Below are 27,360 nucleotides of genomic sequence, written 5' to 3' on the forward strand. Positions count from 1 at the left end.
ACCTGTGCGAGAGAGGTTGTAACTAGAACTGTCAGGGTGAAGTGTGGCTTTAAGAACTGCAGCAGCCCGGCTTCATTTTAACGGCAAAGAAACGAGAAAGGTTAAACATTCTCTCTCTCTCTCTCTCTCTCTCTCTCTCTCTCTCTCAATACGAAATCTTTTATTGTAGCTGTACCATATATTATTTTGTACTTTTTTGGTCTGTGTGAATGCATTTGAAAAGAGGATGGATCATTTATTTCAATTTTAAAGCTAAATTAGTTGTGGCAGGGCTAGTTTATTCAAATCTATTGCTATTGAGACTATCCTCCCATCAAAATTTTTCATTAATATCCTGAGTATTTGTGAGAAGGTAAAGTTCTTCTGCATTGGTTTGTTGAAATGCTATTCTGTTTTGTCCGTATTTAATTTTTGTATGTTTTAAGACGTTTTTTATGACTTTGTTTACCTAATACCTTTACTATCAAGATGATATTTAAATGTCATTCTTTCCTGTTAGTCGAGAACTATTTTTGTTCCAACTTTTGGTATATACCAAAAGAATCTGGTGTTAATCTTGCTTCAACTGAGAATAGCATTTTATTGTTTGTTGCAACTAAGAAAAAATTATAGCTACATCTTTTTCCCCATTAATAATTAATTGAATTTGCTGATATTGCAAAGTCTAAGCTTGATTAGAAGACAAAATATTAGTTTTTTTTACAACTCGCCTTTCTTTCTCTAAGCTATTGTTATATGTTATGTTATTGTAAAGTAGGATTTTCCACTTAAGTTGAATTCAGACTAATTCATTCAACGATAACTAGACCCCACTACCATCAATAGTAGAGGCTACATAACAGTAGCAAGTATCATTGCAGCATTTCTCCCTTGACCATTTTGTCGTCAGCGTTGTTGCGGTTCCCTTCAGACTCAAGTGGATGGAGCTGTACGTCCGTTTTGTCCATCGGGGTGAAAATGGGTTTTAGGGAAGTGACGAATTCCATTTTGGGCTTAAATGAGCTGTATATTTATTGCCTTTTTATACATTAGTTTAGAAATTGACATCGAAAAATGTAAGCATTTTCTAAATGTCGCTCGAGTTGCATCATAGTTTCTTTAGGTGTGGTATCGATGTATCTGCAGTCGTCGTTCTTGATAGATTCTCCCAAACACTGGTTATCTTGGGAAGAGGCTCTGGATGATAGTAAATTATCTACCATTTGATTGGTTTTCAAGAAATGTAAGTATAAGAGGGATAAAAACAAATAGGATATATATGAACCATCCTCACTCGCTATATTATTCATTAGGTTTTCGCACTGTGGATAGCGCTTAGATATTTAATGATTTTCCCCTTTATTGTTGTTGTTGTTATTATTATTATTATTATTATTATTATTATTATTATTATTATTATTATTATTAGCTTAGCTACAACCCTAGTTGGAAAAGCAGGATGCTGTAAGTCAAGGGCTCCAACAGGGAAAATAGCACACTTAAGAAAGGAACTAAGAAAATCAACTTCAAGAGAAGATTAAGAACAATAATAACTTTAAAATAAATCTTTCATATATAAACTATAAGAAAACTCAATGTACCCTCAAGCAAGAGATCTCTAACCCAAGACAAAGGAAGACCATGGTACAGAGGCTATGGCACTATCCTAGATTAGAGAACAATGGTTTGATTTTAGACTGCCATTATTGAACCTTATATGTATTGTTGAAAGTTTCTAACAAAACAAGGGAGCAAATTAACCAGAGGGTCATAAAAACAGACGTCGTATGTAGAAATTACTTAGATTTCAAATATGTTGGTCAGTGCATCAATGAAGTCTTTAAAAAATACGTTTCCAGTTCTGCCATAATGTAATTTAGTGTTTCGGGGAAGCAAAAGAATATTTATTCGCTGAGCTGTACTTATTGCTGCTATTTTTTTCCAGTATCAATTACTAGCTTTTTGAGTAATATTTTTATTTCAGAGCATTGAGATCGCTTTCTTTTCCTTTTGTGGATAACTAATTCCTACCAGATATATTTTTTATCGATTACTTATTGATAGATGAATATGTGAAAATACCACACTCAGATTATCACTTTCAGAATACACCATCTTATACGTTTCTCTAATTGACCACTGTTTGCTGTACGGGTCAAAGGTCAGAGTCCCATCTCGTAGACCAAAACAGTCCCCTTTTGCCCCCGTGAGTCACTAGACAGAATCAGCATGTGAAAGGGCTTGAACACTTTTCAAATCGCTCTCGTTGAATGTGATGTAGAATGACGTATAAGGTAGAGTTCGGTATATTGAATAATCTCTCAAGGCACACGTGCCTTATATAGTATTGTGTCAGTTTTGAGTCATACATGATTCGAATTTCTCTGATGGGAGGTGAGACGCCATCCTGCTTGCAGACATGATTCTAGGGATGGGAAGGATATTTATATCCTTGTGTTGTTGGGAAAGTTTTGAAATCTTTCCCTCCCCCCAAAAAGAATGGTGTTAGGAAAAATGATAGATGTTATTTTCAAGCATCTTAGAAATAGTTAAGGAGTAAAAATTTTCCTCTATCAAAATATAAGTTTCAAGAGTTGGAAGGGACCTTTAAACCCACATTGGTTCGTAACTTAACCACGTTTCTTTTTTTTATTGTGGCAGTTTTATTTTGCCATTAACAATATTGCAATGGCATATGGTTCCCCACCCCCCCCCCCTTTTTTTTTTTTTTGTTAATAACGCGAGCACTATTTTTTTAAGGTTGGGGTGTCGCCCGATGCCATTTCCGGATGTATGAGGCCACATTACTCTCCCTCAGCATCACGCGTAGATTTTTTATTTACTTTTTAGTACAGACGGATTACCTGTATCCGGATTTCGGCAGTGCAACATTTCCCTCCCGAACTGACCACTTAGGTTATTAGGATTGGTTTTATCTGTGGTACCAGATCATAATCTTCTTCGGGGGTGACGGCTCGGTGACCTCCATCTGAGAGAGAGAGAGAGAGAGAGAGAGAGAGGAGAGAGAGAGAGAGAGAGAGGGGGTATGGCACTTGGTGCCTTGTGTATACCAGCATAAAACATTTTAGTGCTCACAGGAATGAGAGGGGCTAGTGAATTTTCATCATGTACTTGCGTAAAGCTGAATTACATTACCAAGCTTTACATGTGATGCATAATGCGCCCGACATATTTTGTTCTGCCCGGTGTTGCATAATATCCTGTCATTCTCTTGTAGGTTCCATGTTGTGTCCCTCCCTGTAAACCCCCTCCCCCAGCCCCACCTTTTCCCCCGGCTCTTGATTTAGTACCTCTCACCATGTGTTAACCAAAGGGAAATGATCTATCGACGGTTTACACCATTGCAAGAGGATTCTCTCTCTCTCTCTCCCTCTCCCTCTCCCTCTCTCTCTCTCTCTCTCTCTCTCTCTCTCTCTCTCTCTCTCTCTCCTCTCTCTCTCTCTCTCTCTCTCAAATGATTTCAATTATTGGCAACAATGATTAGTGTTTTGCTATTCGGTATCGTTGATTGGTTAGCATACGTCTTTCAACAATGTTTTCCTGTTTATCAAACATGATGGAATTCACATGTTAAAAACAGCCATATCATCCATATATGGTCCATTTGATACTTTTTTTTTTTTCACCACGTTCATAATGGTATTTGCTGAAAATCAGATATTCTCCGTTCTGTTAATGTATCGCGACAGTCTCATCACCATCCATTTCTTCTACTCATCCTGGGTCCATTGTCTTGAATTTTCAGCGTGGCGTTAGCATAATTACCTTTTTGTTGTAGCAACACTATTCAAGTTAATTGCTAAGTGGGTCCTCTTGAGAATTAAATAGCTTACAATAAGGTTTTAAAGCGTGTGGTTAAACAAGGCACTCTTTTTTGCCGCTCACATGTACCTAAGGTTTGTTGGGAGTTTTGTTAACCATATTTTGTAGAATCTAATATTCTCATTAGTTTGTTCATACACTATTTTGTATGGTTCACCATTGAATTTGATGTTGAATGGTTAAAACAATGTTGTCAACTTTACCGAACCCTGTGTCTCTCTCTTTGATGCAGGGACACCTCAAGTATGCTGCCTTACTATTGGTATTTTAATGCTTCGAATATGATTAAACGTGTAGTGATATATTTTATAATGCTTGCTATTTACGACTCTGAGTATTAAAAGCGTTTCTAATAAAGCATAAATCATACTTGCTTATAAACGATTTTAGATACCAGATAGGTGTGTCATGGATCTCTAAGGCCAAGAATAGTTTAGTAACTGGTTATTGAACGTTTGAAGAATTTTTATCCAATAATTTGATTAAACTTCCGATGGTTATATATTTCGGGGATACCAGAATCAGTGTTGTCCTCCACGTTCCCTTATTGAAGTCCTGACAGTGCAAATGTTGGTATAAAAGAAGCAACGTGGATTGTAATAATGAACGACCGCTAGACAGAGGGAATGGGGATTAAAGACCCTAGCATGTGACGTGATTCGTGCCAACGGGAAGGGCCTTAGCTTTTACCACTCTCCAGGTCCCGGGCCTTCCCATAGAACCCATAGATCCGGTCAACACGAGATAGAAGAAAGAGCGAAGCTTATAATTAACTTGCTACTTATGGTGTGCAAGAGGTCAGACTGCCTCGTCTGGATTATGTAGATTGAAGCTTAATGGCAGAAGTTAACTATTAAACCATGTTTATATTTTCTGGTCCCTAATAAAGTTAATAACTTTTTTATTATGATTACGGTACCATTGCTTTTTCTTGTCTATAATTATTCGCCGATGACTATGATTTTGGACGTCGAGGAATTGGAATTGCAAAGGTTGATGAGGAATTGGAATTATAAAGGTTGATATTTACTGGTTGCCGATGGTAGAGTTCCGGGGAATTGCTTAATGTTGCACAGTCCACCCCCACCCCTCAACCCATGGGACATTCTGCCCCAGTTATTGACTTGGGTCCTGAGTAAATGTGTGGCTGTGTTATGATAAGGAGGTGGGAGATAGTTCTATGTAGCGGGGACAGACACATCTGCCTGTTGTTTGTTGTTGTTGTGAGAAGGCCCTGGGTCATGTCATATGTTTGGTTATGTCTCATTGATCCGTATATACACTATCCATTGAAATCTTATTGAGAATTGTTTGATTGTTCATTTAAAGTATGTTTGTGTATTTTACCCAGAAAATGATTATGGTTGACGTTTTCATATCTAGGTTTTTCCCCTCACATGAAATTGGTTGTCCAGGAGACGCCATGATGGATGTTTACGTTCGCAATCTCTCCACAAGCTGTTATGTTTACGAGCTACGCCATTGGCGGGCGTGAGAACATTTTAGTGTCCCGGGGGGGAGGGGTAGGAGCTGTGGCGGGCCCGTGATGGAAAATAGGGAAGGGAGGAGGAGGGATGTGGCGTTTGTTGCTGGGAAAGGCCGTAACATTTTATAGTGAAGTAGGGAGAGTAGGCCGTAGGTTTGTTGCACCTGTCCAGCCACTGACATTACACCTGGCTTTATTGCTCCACCTGTCCCTTCTTTTCCTTCTTCTACCAGCCTTCCACTCTTTGCTTCCTTTTGCCCCCGTCTACATCTGCCAAATATCCCTTTATTTGAATACTGCTATTAAAAGGGTGGCAATAAATAGGTAATGTTGCTGAAGAACTCATGAATGTCTTGAAAATATATATAATTTAAAAAAAAAAAAAAAACTTTAGCACACCCTTCAATAACGTCCCTGCCTGGTGATCGCCAGACTTGGGTTTGAGTCCAGCTCAAACTCGTTAGTTCCTTTGGTCGCTGCAACCTCACCATCCTTATGAGCTAAGGATGGGGGGTTTGGGGGAGCCTATAGGTCTACCTGCTGAGTCATCAGCAGCCATTGCTTGGCCCTCCTTGGTCGTAGCTTGGGTGGAGAAGGGCCTTGGGCGCTGATCATATATTTAATATGGTCAGTCTCTTGGGCATTGACCTGCTTGACAGGGCAATGTCACTGTTCCTTGCCTCTGCCATTCATGAGCGGCCTTTAAACCTTTAAAGGGTTTCACCTCACACAAGGTCTCTCCTGTTGCCTGATTTAACAGTTGAAAGTATCCATATTTCACGTGTGTGCACGTTCTTATTTATAGCGAAGTTACTTTAATGCCTAAAATAACTAGGGTTTTTTTTTTTTTTTTGTAATATCTTTTGCATTGATGACCATAAATTGTATATTAGGTAAGTCTCTTTTTTCATTATACCATAAATTTTATATAATTTTTGACCCCTTAATTGACCTTAGCTTTTGTGTCATATTTCGATATGAAAGTTTTTTTCTTTTTATTTCCGGTTACAATTTTATATTAACTGAAGTCCTTTATTTTTCATTATACCTTAAATTTTATATTCCTTTTTTACCCCTTAAATATATCTAAATTTTCGTGTCTTATTTCGATTTGAAATTTTTTTTTTCTGGTTAGAATAATCTATTTCGGACAGAAAAATTTTCTTTTGCCAATTGTATGATTAACTTGTTTCGGATAATTATATATCTTCATATGTTCAATACGTTTCCTCAGAGCCGTAGAGCAGGTTATTGCTAAACATGTTTGCGGGAGTATTCAATGGCCGTGTGTTGTTGTAGCTAGGCTAACCCAACTCATAAATACTTAAGCATGTTTTGAAGGTTTCTCTACACACGCTTCCTGGTTATGGCTCTCCATTCAGCTCGATAGATTCGATATGCAATAACAGCTCTTGAGTTCAACTTCCAAAGGTGGTCTCCATGTAAGGAAATCATTATCCAGGATATATTGTATATAGATAAGTACAGCATATGTTTTGGCGCTCTCTCCCGTTTGAAAGGTAGCGTCCTCTTGTTATGAAATTTTAGAATTTTTGTACCTCGTATGTCATTATCTCGCGCGCGCACACACACACACACACACACACACACACACACACACACCCCTTATGCCCTAATTTTCCCAAATGAGTGGATGTTTGTTTCATAATGTTTGAATCTTTGCACAGGTAGACAAAGACTACCTTTTGGGGGAGGGAAGCGGGAACTAGGGTTGCTTGCCATCTTGAGAATGTAGTTAAATGCTCTGTCTTTAAGTTTGTCCTGGAATCGTCTTTGTGAATATACTTTCTCCATTTTCCCCACCGCCAAGAAAGAAGCTCTGGAACACATACGAGAAAAGAATACGTTCACGGGGCTCGGCGTTTCAATTTCCTTAAGTGAACATAAGATGAAGTATTTTAAAACCGAACTGTTGGTCGCCCTTTTGCTCTGACGAGCCGCAGGTGTTGAGGCTGCCATCGTCAGCATGTGTGTGTTTGTGTATACACAATTACTTTTGTTCGCTGTTAGGAATGAGCCTCATTGAATCTTAATCTACGGGAGGGGGGGGTCTCTTTCAATTGCTTACCAGTGTACCTTTTTTATTTTTTATTCAGTTCCAGTTGTATTTCGGGATTTATTAGTATCAATTGGTAGCTGCCATTTCGTGAAATCTGATATAGGTGCATAAACAAACATCTTTGGATTTGTCCCCTTTCAAATTTACGTAAACCATTAAACCATGGTCAGGGAAATGTTCCTTTCCTTTTTTTATTAGTTTAGGAAGAGGAAAGGCCAAGAAGCATATCCCATCCAGGCGACAGTAATTAGGTTGGTGTGTAGGGCCGATGGGCTTCTCTGGTAATGGCAAAATAATTCCATAAATCGTCTTTAAGGGTGGGTTGGGGGTATTGGGGTCTGTGGCAGGCAAGAGGGTTAGATATTGTAACGTTGGTGGTAAGGAATCCATCTATTGGAAGGTGGACAGACTGGCGATTTTGGGTAGAGGTTGGTGTATGCGAGTTCTCTTTTCGAGATGTGGGTTTTTGGTGGCTCTAGCTGTCAAAGAGCCCCCTCGTCCAGAGATACGGTCCTAGCCATGTGTGTGTGTGTGTGTGTTCTGTGGGTTCCTGCTAGTAGCCACCTAATCTTCCCCTGATCACACCAATTTGGCAGCAACCACCGCTTCTTCCCTCACTCCATAACCGGTGGGAAAGGAGATTGAAATTGGGGAAAAAGGACGTCGTTGAAAAGGGGTCCGGGGTGTCATTGGAAGGGGTGGTGTCTAACGACCACGCCCCTCATTCGTTCCTGCCTTACTTTTCGGATATAGTTCTCAAGATTTCGTTGCAGAGCACCGTGCTGGGGAAGGTATAATGTAGGGAGGTGTGTCACCTGTTTTGTATATTATTTTTATTAATTCTATTTTATGTACTCGTTGGGAACATTTTACTTGTTTTAAATAAGTCATAACTTGTCGAAAATTCTAATGAAAATCCTGTTTTATATATATGTATAAATACATTCATACATACAAAAGTGTACGCTACCCTCAAAAATGACAGCTGGTTTTTTTTAGAAGTGCACAGATTCAATCCCTCCCTCTTTCCTTACTACAAACTGCTGATACGGCAATTTGTGGGAGATTGTGGTTTTCAAATATACCACTCCTGGTGCCCCTTTTTTTCACCTGGGTTTGATTACTTTCTCCCTACCCCAGCGTGACAGGAAAGAAACATAAGCACACACACACACACATATATATATATATATATATATATATATATATATATATATATATATATATATATATATATATAATTTATATATATATATATATATATATATATATATATATATATATATATATATATATATATATATATATATATATGATTTAATGCTGAATGAATAACAACCAGACATATACCAGGTATATTTTAACCCTCCCTCAAAAGCATTGGGAGAATCGAGAGAAGTACCTGCCATATTTAATTTTGCCTCCCAGCTATCACAATTCATTAACTTCTCCGATATATTTTGAATTTTAATATACTTTGTACATTTTTATTATTGCATATTGAGGTCAAAATTCGACATACTTAGTCTATTGGTAACACCAATGGAATAGAGCCAGTGTGGGGAGGGGAACAGACTTACTGCTAGTGCTTTTGGAAGACCAGACTTGAATATTTCTTTAAGAGAAGTTTTCATCATGGCGTATTCTTTGTGTTCATTGAATAGGATAGTCTTGTCTGCTTAGAAGTATTGCTTTGATATTATGCTAAGTGTCTCCATCGTATCCTGCTTTCATCGAATATAACGAAATTGGCCTTGGAGACATCAATATATTCTCTGATTATACATGGTTAGGAACATGACTATTTTAATATCCATCATGAGTATATCAATATTTAACGCATATGTGTTGTAATAATTGCAGTCTGGTAATAATGCATATTCTGGTGGCTTGATTGTTCCGGTTACCCACTTGGTCTACTCCTAAAAGTTTTATATTTGAAGGAGAATCCAACCTTTTATGATTCTTATTTGTTTTAGAGCCGTACTAAATTTCTTAAGAATGCTTTGAGAAATCTTGTTTTCTGCAATACTGCTTCCTCGAAAGAGAAGTTTGTAATGAATTAATTTATTTTTTTATATGAATTTGCACGCTTTTTTATCACCTTAATGCCCCTTTTCGTTTTCATCACTTAGCGTCTTAATTTCGATGAAAAATGCATTCAGAGGTAATAAATGAACTATGATTCATTTAAGAAACTCTAAAGTTTCTAAAATTATCACACTTTTATATTCTATAAATAGGTTTTTATGCTGTTTCAATTTCGAATTCTTTATTATTATTATTACTACTACTACTACTACTACTACTACTACTACTACTACTACTACTACTACTTGCGAAGCTACAACCCTAGCTGGAAAAGCAGGATGATATAAGCCCAAGGGCCACAAGGAAAATATCCCAGTGAGGAAAGGAAACAAGAAAAAATAAAATATTTTAAGAAGAGTAACATTAGAATTAATACTTCATAAACTATAAAAACTTTTAGCAAAACATGATGAAGAGAATTTTTTTTATATTATAGCATCGTAAAGGAGTTTTGTGTCGATGCTCACGTTATCATTAATCTTTTAATGCATTTTTTTCACCGTGTTTCCTTAATCGAGTCTGAACCTGTTTGGTTGCGTCTGCAGTGGCAACCTTTCAATCGTCACGCAGGAGAATAGGATCACGAAAACAATTTTATATCGATTATTGCACATTTCGGTAAATCGAAGCGCTTTTGGGGGAATTTATCGTCATATCTATGAAGAGGTTTATAAATAGCTATAAAGCATTTCCTTACTTTACGAATTGCTAAATTTTGGAAAGAATTGATTTACTTCATTTATAATGATTAAAACATTGACGAGCCAACATGAGGGAAATCTTTGGTCGAAGATGATTTTTTTTTTTATTTCCTTTCCTATATTATCCCCAAGGGCCTTGTGGTTGATCATGATATTAAGCATTTTCTTACTCTTCAAATTTCTAAATTTTGGAAACACTTGATTTACTTCAATTCTAATGATTAAAACATTCACGATCCAACATGATAGAAATCAGTGTGAAGATATTTTCTTTTTCATTTCATATATTCTCACCAAGGGTGTTGTGGTGAATCTGATGATATTAAGCATTTTCTAACTTACAAATATCTAAATTTTGGAAAGACTAGATTTACTTCAATTATAATGATGAAAATATTAACGAACCAACATGATAGAAATTGTTTGAAAATAGTTTTTTTTGTTTTTTATTCTTTTCCTATATTTTCGCCAAGGGCCTTGTGGTGAACCTGATGATATTTGGACTCGTTTTATTTTTTATTTTGTGTAAGAAGGTAGGACTCTCCCAGTTCGAGAATTCCGGCAAGAGTCAATTGGTCTGACGAGAAAGGAATACACAAGCGACGGTATTTGGAAGAGGCGACCTTGCTGCTGCTGCTGCACGTAGCTTAAATAACCTTATGTCTTGGTCCCGGTTCTTCTTTGTTGTGTTGTTAGACATTTTTATTAAGGGATCGAACTCTGAACGCTTGAATTTAAACTTGATGAAACTTTTTTTAACCATTGAGTTTGAAATTGAAGTTGTTTTTTCTTTTAATTTGTTCCCTACCAATCAAGTCTGGGGAGTTGCTAGTATTCGTACTCACGTTACCACAACAGCTCCACATTTCAAGGGATTTCCATACATTATCCTCTTACATAATCCTAAGGGTTTTTAGTCAGGTTTTTCATTAATGGGGTCACCTTTAGCATGAGTGTGCTCCTAGATAGGGTGATATATATATTATATATATATTAAATTCTTTTGATTAGGCCCGTAATTTCGAGTTGTGGAAATGAATAGCTTTTAGATGGAAAATGTGTAATATATGTTTTAATGAATTTTATTCTATTAAATATAATGGAAATTAGAACTACATCCTTCGGTTCAGTTTACATCATTTTGCTCTAAAATTAACCATGACTGTTTTGCAGCTTTTTATTGTTTATTGCACATGAATTATAGCATGAGTCCCTTACGTGCTTTTTCTTGAAGATATAATTAAACTTCTTTCTTTTCTTCTTTTGGTTTTGCGTGTCCCATTTGTCAAAATGCTCGTGTTCTTTTCTTTTCAAATTATGTGTGGGATTACGAGTTAAGCCTCGTTCATCTGCTGCTGCTTTGTTGATAAGGTGTTGACCATCTAATAACTTATAGTTTGTTTGATTATTAAAAAATATTTGTATGTTTAGAATTGCGGAATATCATCTTGTCAATGAAGTGTGTTGATTGCTCGTACTTGAGAGTGCTGTACTGGTCTAGTCATAGCTGTCATCACATGAATTACGGGAGCTATCCCTTCAGGCAGGGGCATAACCGTTGTTAATGGCTGGAATTTAGGTCCATGTTAATCTCGCGCGTCGCAGAAATGAAGGGACGTATTGTGTTTGTGTATTTGTAGGACGTTGTCGTGTTCGATGAAGACTTGGCAGGAAATGACAGCCATGGAGTGAGTGCATGACAGGAGAGGTGGGGGGGGGGGGGGAAGGAAACAGCTGATTGATACGTCAAGGAGGAGTTGTCTGATGCTAGTGGCTTTAGGTATTATTAAGTTCTTAATTCTTTCCCCCCGAGGAGGGGGCCACAATCCTGATTGGGTTTTCAGGTCTCTCGGAGATGTGTGGTTAATCAGAAAACTTTTGGGCAGTGGCTTATTATATACGTTGCTGGATTAGCCAGTCGAATCGTGGTTACAAAGGTTGCTATAGTCTTTGTAATTCTTAAAGTGTATACTCGATTCTATTATATATATATATATATATATATATATATATATATATATATATATATATATATATATATATATATATATATATATCTTAGAAGTAGGATCTTAGAAACCTTACTTCAATTTTGTCGGGAAACTTCTTCAAATATCTTGATGTTTCACGCCCATCGTTTGTCATATATATATATATATATATATATATATATATATATATATATATATATATATATATATATATATATATATATATATATATATATTCTTAGGGTAGAAATAGTGTCTTCGAAACCTTATTTCAATTTTTTCGGGGGAAACGCCTTCAAATTTCTTGAGTGTTATACGCCCCTCATCTAGTCATGTCGTTAAAGCTTCGATATCTTTATCTTCCCTCTTCTTCCCCTTAACGTTTTCTTTACCACTGTGTGTGTGTGTGTGTGTGTACACGCACACGATCAGGCATACTTACTATTAATTAACATTTGAAAAAGTTACATACCCATTTATCTAACTATCGAGAAAATACATTGGATTTTTTAATACTAGCTTGACGTTTTGGGTAACGCAAAATCGTTTGGGAAAATGACATAATCAGTAGAAAATTCATTTCTTTCGTACCTGAATTTTGATGTATTAGTGTTAATGTTAACTTTGCCAAACGTCATTTCATGGCGAGGTAATTTAATTATCTTTATAATCGAACGCTCGTCTACTTCTTCTTTGTATGTATGAATGTATACACACTATATACTGTATATATGTATATATATGTATATATATATATATATATATATATGTATGTATGTATATATATATATACATACATATATAAATATATAAATACTTCAAATGTCTACCTTGTGACATGTAGAGGAAAATATTTCATTTTTAAAAAGTCGACATACGATATACCATGAAGGGGCCCAGCCATCCCAAAGATAGTGGTCAGTTTTATGGGCTTGAAAGTACGATGCCTTTTAGAAGGCGAGTCACATACTGCAAGTTACATTAGTTTTCTCTTGTGACTATATAAAGGTCGGCTTTTACGATCGGGTGAAAAGTTCCTTGGTTATGCTTATTTGAATAAAGGTTTTGCCAACACCTGGTGAAGACGGGTTCTACTGTGAAGTAGACAAGTACCCTCTGTCTCCATAGATAAAATGTCTTCAGAGAAACTGATCTTTCATTAGAAGTCGTAGCATTTTTCTCACTAAGGTTCTTGAAGGTAGCTATTTTTTTATCATACATTTGGTTCTTTAGGGGGAACGTCATCATCTACATAAACCGGTTTATTGGACCCCAGGGTCTCTAAGACGACACGGAATGAGAAAGTAGACAAGGCGTCCATTGTGGCTACTATTTTGTTGGTGAAGATTTCTTGCTATTTCCATTAAAACCTAATAATACAGTATTTAGATAGTGCAAAATGTGAAGTTTAAAAACTGCTTGTAATCCTATGTTTTTGCGAATTTAGATGGTAATTGAATGAAAACTGCCGACGACTTACATTCATGCCACATTTCTGCATGTTTCTTTTTATTTTGATGATTTCACTTTACTCGTGCATAATTGATTTTATATATTGCTCTGTATCCACACTCCTTAAGCATGTGTTGCTCTCTCTCTCTCTCTCTCTCTCTCTCTCTCTCTCTCTCTCTCTCTCTCTCTGGAAATTGAGTTTAAAATGTGTTTTAAGTTTTATATATGCCCCAATTATTTTAAATACCTACGGCGTTTTAAATTATTCAAGTGATACCTTTTAGATAGCATGTAAACGTAATTTATTTGAGAGTAAGAGGTCTGGAGAGGGGTTTGAATGGTCTTCTGCACTTTCCAAATGGTAACTTTATTAGTCTTTTAGGTTATTTACATTCACAGATTGTAGATATGTTCAAGTTTGTGTGAAAATGACTATCTGCTTAAATCACATGTTAAGTATAAATAAAAGATAAATATTCGGTCATTTTTCTTTCGCTTGACTGAATTGTAATCCAGGTGGACTGAAGACCAGTTGTCTATTAAGACGCTTTCTCACCTTTTCATTGACTTGCGATCTATCATCACACTGAACACGTCCGCACCCAGACTCTCCATTTTGGGATTTGAATAGTTGTGGCGCTGAGTGTGAATAATCCTTCGGGGACTAAAGTCGGATCCGGTGAAGTGTGTATATGGCCTAGTAAAGGACTGTTTCAAGCCTTTGTATTAGTGTTTGTGGAAAGTGAATTTGTGAAAGTTTTCGTAGGTAATGGTGATTTTTTTTACATATTCAGTTTATAGCAATGGTTTCTTCTACTGCATTAATGTGCTGTTATATCTTTTAACTTTTATTGGGGGGGGGGTGTCAGTAGTGTTAGATTTTCATGCAGGTCTTTGCATTAGAATCAAAATGAGTTTATTATAGCAGTTTCTTATGCTCGTATCCTTGTTGGTTTGCCTTGTGCATTTATATTACTGTGGGTATTTTTTTTTTTATATTAAAGATGGAAATTTAATAAAGTGATTTCGAATGAGGAAGTACTTGTACTTTACTTTCCCCCTCCATAAACACAACTTGTTTGTTTTTCTCCGACCTGAAGGCCGAGAAAAGAGACCGCTAGAGACTTATCCTTGCCCTGTAACTTTTGGAAATTTGACTTGAGACCAGTTTTGGAGTATCCAACAGAAACAGATAGGAGGTTGGGAAGCCTCTTGGGGAATGAACCAGCAGCATGATACGTGAGGCGTTTAGATAACACGCGCGCACACTATCTGCTGGAAACCTTTGCTCCTACCACTGCTGACTATTTTTTTTTTTTTTTTGTGGGGAGACACTGGACATATACAGTATAGTACCCTCGAAATCGGTTGTCTTTAACGTTATTTAGGATTATTTCTTCCATGATTATATTTTCGAATCTTAGATTTTAATAGTGATGTATCTTCAGGCAGTAACGTATTACACCACTTTATTTCAGTATATTTATTTTTTGTGGAACTCGGCTGATGAAAATGTGAAACATTATTGATGAGTTCAATTAAGAAACATTTGGATGTTAGCATTAGTAGCATTTGTTATGATAAGGAAGTGCTGAAGCACTGCACACCTTGAGAATATTCATATTAATCACAAGAGATATTTGGTGATAATGAATATGGAGTGATCTCGGTGATATGGAATAAACCGCTTATTCTCATGAACTTATTACCCCTGAGTGGTGGTATGATTATTAAATAAAGAACCATGTTGACGTCGACAAGGAGACAGTTGATGTCCAAGGGCCACCTATAATAAGGGAAGTTGGTGTGAGAGTGAATAAAGAGAGTGGTGAGACCAGGATTCTCATTCTCATTCGCCTCCTCTTCCACCCCCCTCACTCGCACACCCCCCTGTTCACTACCTCCGTGGCTATATGAGTGTTGCGAATCAAACAACATGAAGCTCAAAGAGAAGAAATACAGCTTTCATCTGGACATAACCAAGTCACTCATTGATTATGACGGACCCAAGCTGAAGAAGGTAACAAAAGCGTTTGGTCTCTAGTTTGCCTTTAATGTTGTTATGATGGTCAGGGACTATTGGTAGTGCATTATCTATATATCTATCTATCTATCTATATATATATATATATATATATATATATATATATATATATATATATATATATATATATATATATATTAATTGTGGTATGAATTGAATACCTTGTCTTGGAAAAGTTTAAAGGAGAGTAAATACCAATGTGAGATACCTTGACAGTTATTAAAGGGTGTAATAGTGTAATAGAATAAACATTAGCTCGTAAAATAACTTTTTTTTCTTTCTTTTACATCCGTACTTGCTTATCAGTTATATTTGTTTCCTCAACATCTTTTCTCTTTTATTTCAGCAGTTGTTCCGAAATGCTCAACAACAACAAAGCGGCCCCAATCATCAGCAAATTCAGTTATTGGCACAGCAGCAGTATCTTGCTGCCCAGGCAGCTCAGCAACAGGGTAAGTGTCTGTCACATTTATATATATATATATATATATATATATATATATATATATATATATATATATATATATATATATATATATACTGTATATGTGTGTTTATTACATTACACACTTGCGATTATTCCAGCAACCAGATCACTTAATTAAGACCTCTCAGAAGTACTATAATTATTACAACTCATTTGATACACAAAATATTTATGAACTGATTACCTTCAAAACGTTTACGTGTGTAATTGTAAATGCGAATCATGAATATATATACAAAGTAGCGCCTGTAGGTTAAGGATTCATCCTATATGTATGAGTATGTGAGGTTGTTTTATTGTATTAAATAGTAATAGAAATGTACTAGTTGTGCGTCCTGCTTCCCTTTATTCTGCCTAGGGTTCGTTGATAATATTTGAAATTGGATTTGAAAGACTCAGGGATAGTCAAATTGACAGAGGGGCAATTTGAAAGAATATTTGATGTAATCTACGTGACTCGGTGCGACGTTCCCTAAGGCCCACCAGTGTTTGGTTCATTTCAATGCATGCGTTGTTGCTCTGTTCATTGGTTTCTCTTTTACCTCACTACATCGCTTAGGAGGTCGTGCTGCTTCATAATTCACATTCATCGAAGGTAGTTGTCATAAGATTTCATACTGACACGATAGTGATGTTACTACTATTCCTATTCCTTAGACTTTATTTTTTCTTCGATGTTTACAAATCTCAATATCTCTCTCTCTCTCTCTCTCTCTCTCTCTCTCTCTCTCTCTCTCTCTCTCTCTCTCTCTCTCTCTCTCTGAGGATACAATCGGGCACACTTTTCTATCTTATTTCTCTTCCTCTTGTTTTGTTGGAGTTTTTATAGTTTATACAGGAAATATTCATTTTAATGTTACTATTTTATTTTTCCATGTTTCTTTTCCTAACTGGGCTATTTTCCCTGTTGGAGCCCCTGGGCTTATAGTTTCCTGCTTTTCCAACTAGGGTTGTAGCTTAGCAAGTAGTAGTAATAATAATTCTTTAAGATCTATAAAGCATATGTTCACTATGTAGCAAATTATGTACATGACCAACGTGAGCCTTAACACACACAAAACTACTTATACGTTTCCTATGGTATGATACTCTAGGAAATTAATTACTATATATGGTCCTTATACTTCAAGTAGACTCTCTCTCTCTCTCTCTCTCTCTCTCTCTCTCTCTCTCTCTCTCTCTCTCTCTCTCTCTCTCTCTCTCTCTCTCTCTCTCTCTCGGATAGTTGTCCAAGAACAATCTCTGGTGTGATGTGCAATAATTATTTAAAATTGTAGCGGTTAGAAATTTGGGTGCACACAATTTTTAATTCACACATTGTAGTTACTTCGGGATTGGACTATGTAAGGGAACGTTAATTCCTATAGAATTAATACTGGGGAATAGTTGTGTGGCTTTGGTTGAAATTTACCTTTTAAAGATAGCTTCAAAATGACAACAAAACAAAACCCGAATAACACGATGCATAAACTATTATCTCAAAGTATCCCTGTCACATATAACAGGGACATTAACTCTCAAACAAACTTTGCTGTGATCGGAAGGGTGGTCCTTGGTGCGAGGGTGTTGGGCGTGGTGACAGTTCCGATTTTCACTTCCTGTTTGAATATCAGGCGAAGTATTTGCCCTGTTAAATATAGTTGGTTAAAGGTATCGGGTTCCAGTACCAATTTCATCAAAATAGGTGATCACCAGAACGTCAGCCGGGAAGCTCAACCCCCCACTGTGGTGCCCAGTCACTGCCACTGGCTTCCCCAGTAAACAGCTTAAACTCACGGTCCTTGGCGGGGATCGGTCTGCTGCCATACGAATGCTAGGCGAACACGTTACATTAGCCAATAATAAAGTCGACTTGAATCCATGAAAAGTAACAAATGTTTTTGCGCAGTGCCAGCGTTAGTGCATAAACGTGGTTTTTACTGTCCTTTTTGGTACCCTTTATAATTGTAAGGAATGCTTTTGGTACCCTTTCCATAATGTCATCCATCTTCGTCCACTTACTCTTTCACCTTTCCTTGGCATTTCGAATACCGGGCGCTGCCATCACATCCTCGTGCCGTCAACCGAGGGCGAATATGGTTTGCATCAGGAGCGATGTGGACTTTTATCATCACCGCCCACCGCTTCTGTTATCGAAACTGTCTAAAATAAACTGGGAAAAGATGGTTGCTGCGTATGCTTCCAATCTTTTTTTGTTCCTTTCGGGTTTCCTTTTTTTTCCACGTTCATGTGGGAACACGGCCTTCGCAATTTCGTATCATTCTAAACCTTGGCTTCCCGTAAAGTCAACAAGTTTGGACCCCCTTGCGTCTCCTGACGTTCATTTTGGTCTTGCAGCCTCAAGGGCTTCTTTTCTCTTAGGTTATTTTCCCCTGTCGCCCATTCATTCCCCCTCGTGCCACTTACGTTATCCAGAGTTCTTTATACACGGCCGCTCGCTGGACAAAGTTTTTTTTTTTTTTTTTTTTTTTTTTTTGCGCATTGAAGATTTATTTTCCATCATATATATGACATGAAATGTAGAACCTAGCAAATGTAATCCCGATATTAATTTGCCCATTCCAGTACTCTTCTAAAATGAGGTATTTTTATTTCTTTAGATCAGTATAATCGCGCTAAGGAGACGGGTGTGTTTTGACTATATTGACCAGTCACTGTTATCTCTAATTTTGCAGTTAACTCCCTTTAGGAAATATTAAACAACGAACATTACAATTTGGTGTCTTTTCCGGTCGCTTGACAGGATTAAAGTTTGGTAGTTTGTGAAGTGCATTGATGTGAGTGGGTGGATAAAAGCTGAATATAGGAATGAGATGAATAACAGTCGGTGTTTGTATGCGTTTTGGTGGCCGTTGTTGGTTAATGTGTATCATGAGTGACAACTGAGGCTAGGAACATTGAAACCCGGGGGGGGGGAGGTGTTGGCGCTAATTGCGTTAACAGAACCACCAGAATTATATGACTAGATAATGGACTGGATGAATATGCCTTTCTAATATTCAGTGTCCTTTTTAGCTATCACTCATAAGGTAGTATCATAAGCTATCTCAGAATGTTCTAGTCGTATATTATTTGCGTTTGATAAAATATATAGTCTAGTATTATTTTATTTTCATTATTAAATTTCTCAAGATATCAATCCAACTCTTTATTTTTGCAGTTTTGCAATGGATGATACATGAAGTTACACCCCTTTTGCGAAACTAGAGATGGTTTCATTTATTCCTCTGTCACAAATTTCATCCTTAATTAGTTGTATTTAGTAACTTGGATAAGATTGGCTTGTCATATTTAAGTATAACGGAAAGCTAGACATCCGGCACCTCCCAAATTTTCCCGGACGATCGATACAAAGATGATTTTTTTCTTATCCCCATAACTACTTGTCAGAGCTGGAGAGGATGTATCCATAATATTGAGTGGAATGTATTTGAATAGCTAATTATAATAAACCATCCATAACGGAAATGAGATGGCATAAGTTGCGCAATCCTGGGGTTTAAATCTGGCAGGTCATATAGTATTGTGTGCCCAAGATTTTATTTTTTCAAACTTAGAATAGAATGGTGAAACTAGTCTTATATGAGAGAGCTTGACTTTGCTCATTAAACTATTCCCGGAATTTTTTTTTTCGTCCTCGTCAGATAATACAGAGGCGCTAGGTGAATGCAAGTTAAAGTTTATTCAACAGATAATGAGCTTATATACTAGCAGTTGCGAGCAAGAATGACAAAATAATTCAAACTAAAAAATGCGATGGCACACACAGGTTATTTTATTATCATTGTGGGAGAGAGCGAGAGGTAAAAACGCAATAGCAGGACCATTGTATGGACGTTTATGAAACACGTCCGGTACACAAGTCATATGAGGCATTTTTTAGAATAATTTGCTGAACAAAAGTTTTGCAGAGTCTATCACTGCCATATGACTCATCTTACATATTCCAATTCTGAAAAGGCACAAAATTTTGGGCCTTAACATTTATGGGGGATTTTAAGAAATTGCACTCCAAGATAGTGCCTTTTCGTTTGCCCTATCTCCGTTATGGATAAATTTTATTCTAATGAACTATTCAAATATCTCGGGCACACTATTCCATCTTATTTCTCTTCCTCTTGTTTTGTTAAAGGTTTTATACTTTATTTAGGAGATAATTATTTTAACCTTGTTGCCCTTCTTAAATTATTTTAAATTTGTTTCCTTTCCTCACCGAGCTATTTTCCCTGTTGGAGCCCCTGGGGTTATAACATCCTGCTTTTCCAACTAGGGTTGTAGCTTAGCAAGTAATAATAATAAACCCTTTCTAGCTCGCTGTTTTTTTTTTTTTTTTTTTTTTTTTTTGCCAACTCGAGTGTGTATTATCCCTAGAATAGTTATTGGTAATTGACAGCAAGTAATTTGGAATAAGTCTTTAGTTTCACGAGATACTGTCTACCGTAATTAGTTATCAGCTTGCTGTCATTTGTACTGAAATTCAATAAAGGCAACTGCGCCAGTTTATGAAATAATCACACACACACACGCGTTGTTAATGACATTAAAACTAGCCTCATGCAACGTTCATAACTTCAAGGCAACCCTTAAAAGCATTTCAATAACTTTATAGAATATTCATAACTCTTTTTGTATAGTGTTACTCAAAGGAATAAGAGTTGCTTCTTATAAGATGCAGTAACATAAGCTACCGATTATGCCAGAAATAATAGATGTGAACTTATTTTTTATCAGGGTCTCTGGCAATAAGTATCTCTTAAGGTGTATGGCAGTGCGCATATGACTTTACGGTGATAGTGCGGCCATATAATGACTACCTTAACTATCTAGGAACGGCCTCTTCAATTTACCAAATTGGTTATTACAACCAAAATTAGACCACAGTATAGCCAGTATTGTTGGGGGGGAGGTTGAAGTTGATCATATCCGTCCGGGGTTGTTGAGGTTATAACTATCACTCCAGATTTCTTCTTTAGTAAGATGGATATGTTTTACTGCCGAGGAAATTAGGAAATATTGTTGTGCTGTAGGACACACGGTACCTTTGGTTGTCAATTGTAGAGTATAATTAGGATTTGTGGCATTCTCTCTCTCTCTCTCTCTCTCTCTCTCTCTCTCTCTCTCTCTCTCTCTCTCTCTCTCTCTCTCTCTCTCTCTCTCTCTCTCTCTCTCTCTTTAATCCTGATGGGGTGAAGAAAAAGGAAAGTAAAAGACTTTTAATATACCAAACATTCATTGTCAGAATTTGAAGACCTTGACTTGATCTTTAATCCAACAGAATGAAAATGTCCAGAACGATGTATGTTTTAACATGCAAAGGTGATAGATAGAGCTCAAGTTAAGGGGACTAAATGTTACTCATCAATATAACCTAAGCACATGGGTAGAGACACTGTCTAGCTTACATGCCGTTATTTAAGAATACTAGCATGTTAAGTAGATGCTAGGATATTTTGGGAATGCATCTGGGTGTGATATAGGCTACCCAAACATTCATATAAAGATAAATGTATGATGGTATTGAAACAAACTTAAAACATCCATTTCTCTGTTCTAGTTACCATATTTTTTGTAACAAAGTTTGAGGGTAATTTTTGGAAATTATTTCTTAAGCAGTAACAGACATTAGCATCATCATCATCATCATCATTCTCTCCTTCGCCTATTGATGCTAAGGCTTGGTTAGATTTCGCCGGTAGTCTCTATCTTGAGCTTTTATTTCAATACTTCTTTATTCATAATCTCCTACTTCTTGCCTCATAGTCCTCAGCTATGTAGGCCTTGGTCTTCCAACTCTTCTGGTGCCTTTTGGTGGCCAGTTAAATGTTTGGTGAACTAATCTTTTGGGGAGTGCAAAGAGCATGACCAAACCATCTCCATCTACCCCTCACTATGATCTCATCCACATGGGGCACTTGAGGAATCTGATATAATTTAATTTCTAATCCTGTTCTGCCATTTGACTCCCAATATCCTTTAGGGGGCTTTGTTCTCAAATCTAAATCTATTGGAGATTTTCATTATCATACCACGACTTGTGTTCATACAGTAACACCGATCTCACTAAACTGATATATAGTCTGATTTTTATATGTAATTTCAGGCGATTTGATCCAAATTTTACTTAACCTAGCCATTGTCTGATTTGCTTTTTTCAATCTTTCACAAAAGTCTAATTCTAAAGACAAGAATATTTGAATTTGTTAATGTGTTATTTAAACTTCACATAATCAAGAAATTCTTCATTTCAACTTTAATGCATTGATGCTATTATGATTATTTTTTTTTAGTGAAAACAGTGAAATCTTAAGTACATATCCTATGTCTAATACATAACCGAGTAACTAAATTATTTACAAAGGAGAAAAGTTAGAAAACTTAGTCTTACATCCTGTTAATTATGTTTTCTCTGTGCTAGAGGACGAGTCTAGGAATGAATCTCGATAATGAAATATGTTATTGTTTTTCTGTTCCTTATTTTTACCAAAGATTAATTGTGTGGGATATATACAGAGAATTTAAAATGCAATTCTTACCCTGCTAGTGATACTGATTTATTTTGTAAGCGTATGTTGAACTGAAAAAAAGCGCAAAATTGGAACAATGAATTCAATTGAAAATGAAATCATAAATATGTGGATTTAGCAATGCTGTTGGTAAATCGTTTGACCTTTTAGGGGATGGTAAAGCCATGTTTATCATCAGGCACATGCTTATATTTGACACATGTTCTTTAAACAGTAGTACTGACTGTGCCATTATGGCTTATGTTTTATTAAAGTACCTTTTACTATACTATTTACTTAATTACATTTAAAACTACATTGGCGATTAAATAACTACTCCATTTCCAATTTAGAGTATCTTGCTTATGTCATTGATTGATATTTAATTATAATTAGGATCCGACTAATTTTAAAGATGCTACGGTCCATATGTTTATCCTAACTATATATATTTCACTGTGGCCATATTTAATGTTTTAGTTAGGTATCAAATGAGATTTAGGATTTGGACCTAAAGCCATTTTATGGCATTGAGGGTCACACAAGGATGTGTGATTTTCCTACTTTTCTACCCCTGATAATTTTAGTTGTGGGGTTTTTAAAAGTCAAGTTTCAGAAATTTTCTTCACAGTGGTAATAAACTGTACCCTAGTTGATTTGGTCATCTTTTTTTTTTTCTCAAAGCTATGTGCTCCATGATACAATTTTCCTTAACATCATATCTGTTGGATAGTTTATTATAAGGAATGTATGTAAAAATAGAAACTTGTACGTAGAGTAGTGTACTGTATTATACTATTACTAAAATAAAAAATTGCATACAATACCATTAGTGGACTTCTTGAAAACAATATACAGTAGTGCATTATTTGTGGTTTTAGGCACACACACAGTTGTTAGCTAGTTAGCTAACACTTCTGAAGAAATGTTTTAATTCTTTCATTCTACCTTGTTTTGAGTATTGTTCTCCTGTCTGGTGTTCAGCTGCTGATTCTCAACTTAATTTGTTGGACAGAAACTTAGGGTCTCTTAAATTTCTTATTCCTGATTTAGATATTAATCTTTGGTACCGTCGTTCAGTTATTTCATTATACACGTTGCATACGATTTTTCATAACTGACCATCCTTTACATTCAGATCGTCCTGGACAATTCTATCCTGTTCGTAATACTAGGCAGGCAGTTAATTCTAATAGCCAGGCCTTCTCCATCATGAGGCTCAATACTACACAGTATTCTAGAAGTTTTATTCCAGCTGTTACCAAGAGTCTTTTTATAGTTTATACAGTATATGACATATCTGTTTTTGACGTTGTTAATAGTTTATATAGGACATATATTTTGACGTCACTGGTGTTAGAATGAGTTATTGTAAATTTAGTCTCATCATTTATTTATTTCCTTATTTCCTTTCCTCACTGTGCTATTTTTCTCTATTGGAGCCCTTGGGCTTATAGCATCTTGCTTTTCCAACTAGGGTTGTAGCTTGGCTGGTAATAATGATAGGGGAGCTAGAGTTCATTGACGTAAGGATACCAAATATACACGTATTTTCGCTCTTCGCAGGTTTCTCTTTTTACCCCCCCCCCCATGAAAAGAGGGAGCACTGTAATTGGCATGAAAATATCTCTTATAGTTGGTGGTAAAAGTCTGTACTATTGTATCAGGTTCAGTGCCAAGTTGACCCCTCATGGCATATATTTTCATTATATCATAGGCTCAGTTCCTTGGGTCTCTTAAATCACTGTACATTATATAATGATTCTTGCTGTCTATAATGTCATGAATATTGCTAGTGTTATTGTTTCTCAGGTTATAATTCAATACAGTACTGCAATGTAGTCACAATTCAAAATTACTGTATTCTACAGTGTAAAGAAAGTTGTCAGTGGTAAAGAACTGGCTTCCTATTGAATACAAGCGCGCGCGCACACACACACACACACACACTCTCTCTCTCACACACACTCTCTCTCTCACACACACTCTCTCTCTCACACACACTCTCTCTCACACACACACTCTCTCTCTCTCAATAGTTTTATCTATAGCAGGAAAGAGAGGGGGTTAGCAAGTAAGCTGGTATTATGTTCAACGTATTGAGTCTGTTCAAGGCAAGGGTGGGGGGAGGTCTTTTAGATCGACCCTTGTTGATGTATCAACTTTTGAACATGCGTCACTATCTTATTTTCCATGCATGTACTCTACTATTTAAAGGTGATATATTGTAGAGGAAACAACGTAGTACAATGCGTGTCAATGTTTAGGATTATAACATTAGTGTAAATTCTATGACATGGCTGATTTTTTCCTTAAGTTTTGCCACATTTTTGTGGGGGGGATTAATCTAATACTGGTGGTAAAACTTCCCTTCAGTAGGTTTGCTTCAGATATGCCCAGGTTGATGACTGCAAATAATTAAGGAGAAAAGTGTTGTTGCAGTAGTTAACTATGTATTTTTTTTTTTTTTTTTTTTTTTTTTTTTTTTTTTTTTTTTTTTTTGACATGAAAAAAGTTGAGCAAGCCTAAAACTAAAAATTTTGTATCTGGATGGATTCTTAGAATAAGAATTACACAGTTCCGAAATGTATGACACCATATCACCAATAAAGCCACTGTATTATGATAGTTAACATGGAAAGGAAGTAGTTTTATTAAAGCGTACTTTACGGCAGTACGATAGCCAACATGGAAAGGAAGTAGTTTCAAGTACAGTAAACATTACTTCACGTTGGTACAAAAAATGGCTTTGTAGACTATCAAATTTTATTACCTCCTATAGGTGGTATGGAGGAAATAATGTTGAAAATTAATAGATAAATACTGCATAAATATATTGAAAATTCATATATAAAAGAGAGGTGGGGTTGTAGGTCAATAGGTTGGAAACAATTTATCTGACAATTGGTTGTCAAACTGGTAGTACAGTATTATAGCATAGGTTTGATGCCCAGTTCTTCCCCTCTGGCTTTGTCTTCTTGACAAGGTGGGGTAAAGAAACTTTTGATTGCAATACTGTAGTACATAGGTATAAATGAGTGTACAGTACTGTATGTTGAACATAGTCTAAAGAACATTCCCAATAAAGCCATTTCTTGTTCATGGATTTTTATTATTATTATAATAATAATACAATTGGGTGGTGACAAAGTAAACCACCAATTATTATCATGAATTTTTGTCTAAACTTTTTAAAGGTAATCTAGTCTTGTAATCAATTTTACAATCTATATTGGAGAGGTCATCATTCTAATTTGAAAAAATATTTGATAAAAATTTTTGCTTCCCTTTAATTTACCAAAAATGTAATCCTTACACAATTATAAACTATCTTACAACAAATTACAAATTCACCTTATAATGCAGGCATAGCGGCTCCAGCAGCAGCCTTCAGCGCGCCTTATGTGATCAACGCCCAAGAGCCTTACGTAGGCACTTTAATTACAGGTAAGAAGCAAGTGAAATATTAAGAGTGTAACTTGCACCATTTCTTATTGATGCACAACAAGCTGGCAATGAACCTACCTTTCATCATATTACAACCCTTGTTTGCAACTGCCAATTTCAAAGAAACTAGACGATTGATGATATGTTTACGTTACAGCAACAGCCAATATTTTACTTTATGAAGTACTGAAGCCTACTGTATTCAAAGCAACATTTATTAAACATACTGTACAAATATATTTATTGACATCGGCAGTTTTTTATATCCATGTACAGTAACCTATTTATTTTCCCTAATAAAACATACCTGGCATGCTGTGCTTCTGCTTATATTGTATAAAAAATATTTATAAGCATGCATCAGCCTATTGAGCATCATTTTTATTTTCTTTTAAAAAAAATAGTAACGTACTGTAATATCTTCTATGTGCAATTCCCAATTGCTATATTTGTTGAGTCTACTTGAAGTTTCATGAATTATTTTGTAATTGAAACATTATGAGGAATGTAAATGTTTACTATTTGTCTTGTGTGTTAGGTCCAACAGCTGTAATTCCTCAGTACTATGGAGTACACTGGGGAGTTTACCCAGCAAACATTATACAGCAACAGGGTCCTGGGGGACAACCTCGAAGACCTAATTCTCCATCACAGACCAACGAAGTTACTAGCCAGAGTAATGGGAATTTGGCGGCTGCAGCTGCTGCTGGAAACATGCAAGGACCACTATCTCAATATCAGGTGTGTACTATAGACAGTTTGTTGAACATATCATCAGATTGAAATGAAATTGATTTCAAAGCATGTAGATGATTGATTTGCTTTTCAATTAATAGCATTTTCTTTCACCTTTGAAGCAGGTAATACCAGCCTACTATGACCAAAATGGGGCGGTGTTAATGGGCAATCTACGAGGTGTAGGAAATGGAGCTCCTGTCAGGCTAGTATCACCAGCACCAGTTTTAATTAATGGTGCTAATGGCGCTCAGGCTGCTGCTGCTAACAACATGCGTCTGCTAAGTAATCAGGTACATAATCCCAAAAATTGATTCCTAAAATGAAATCATAGTGAATAAAAAAATATAATATGCACTTTATGAATATTTCATTAAAATTTCATATTTTCAGGCTCCGCAAATTGGAACTCCACCAGCTTCTTTATATAACAACAGCCAAACTCCGAGTCTGAACAACAGCCAGACCTTCACGGGGAACACACTTGCTGGTATGCATGCTTGAGAATTTGGTTTTTTGGA

At 36.1% G+C, this 27,360-nt stretch overlaps 1 protein-coding gene across 14 annotated transcripts in view; it reads left to right on the top strand.

The window, feature by feature from the left end:
- LOC137647139 (pumilio homolog 2-like) overlaps positions 1–27,360 on the top strand; it is a 464,002-nt gene that overhangs the window by 426,854 nt on the left and 9,788 nt on the right. For 9 of the 14 annotated variants that reach the window (XM_068380394.1, XM_068380405.1, XM_068380400.1 and 6 more), the window contains 5 exons: positions 16,011–16,119; positions 26,024–26,104; positions 26,643–26,845; positions 26,962–27,132; positions 27,233–27,329. In XM_068380394.1, coding sequence (XP_068236495.1) covers positions 16,011–16,119; positions 26,024–26,104; positions 26,643–26,845; positions 26,962–27,132; positions 27,233–27,329 — 661 coding nt within the window. The remainder of the gene's footprint in view (positions 1–16,010; positions 16,120–26,023; positions 26,105–26,642; positions 26,846–26,961; positions 27,133–27,232; positions 27,330–27,360) is intronic. The other 5 variants (XM_068380396.1, XM_068380402.1, XM_068380403.1 and 2 more) reach the window with 3 other exon arrangements.

The sequence above is a fragment of the Palaemon carinicauda genome, chromosome 9 (genome assembly GCF_036898095.1).
Source record: "Palaemon carinicauda isolate YSFRI2023 chromosome 9, ASM3689809v2, whole genome shotgun sequence".
NCBI classification, from domain to species: domain Eukaryota; kingdom Metazoa; phylum Arthropoda; class Malacostraca; order Decapoda; family Palaemonidae; genus Palaemon; species Palaemon carinicauda.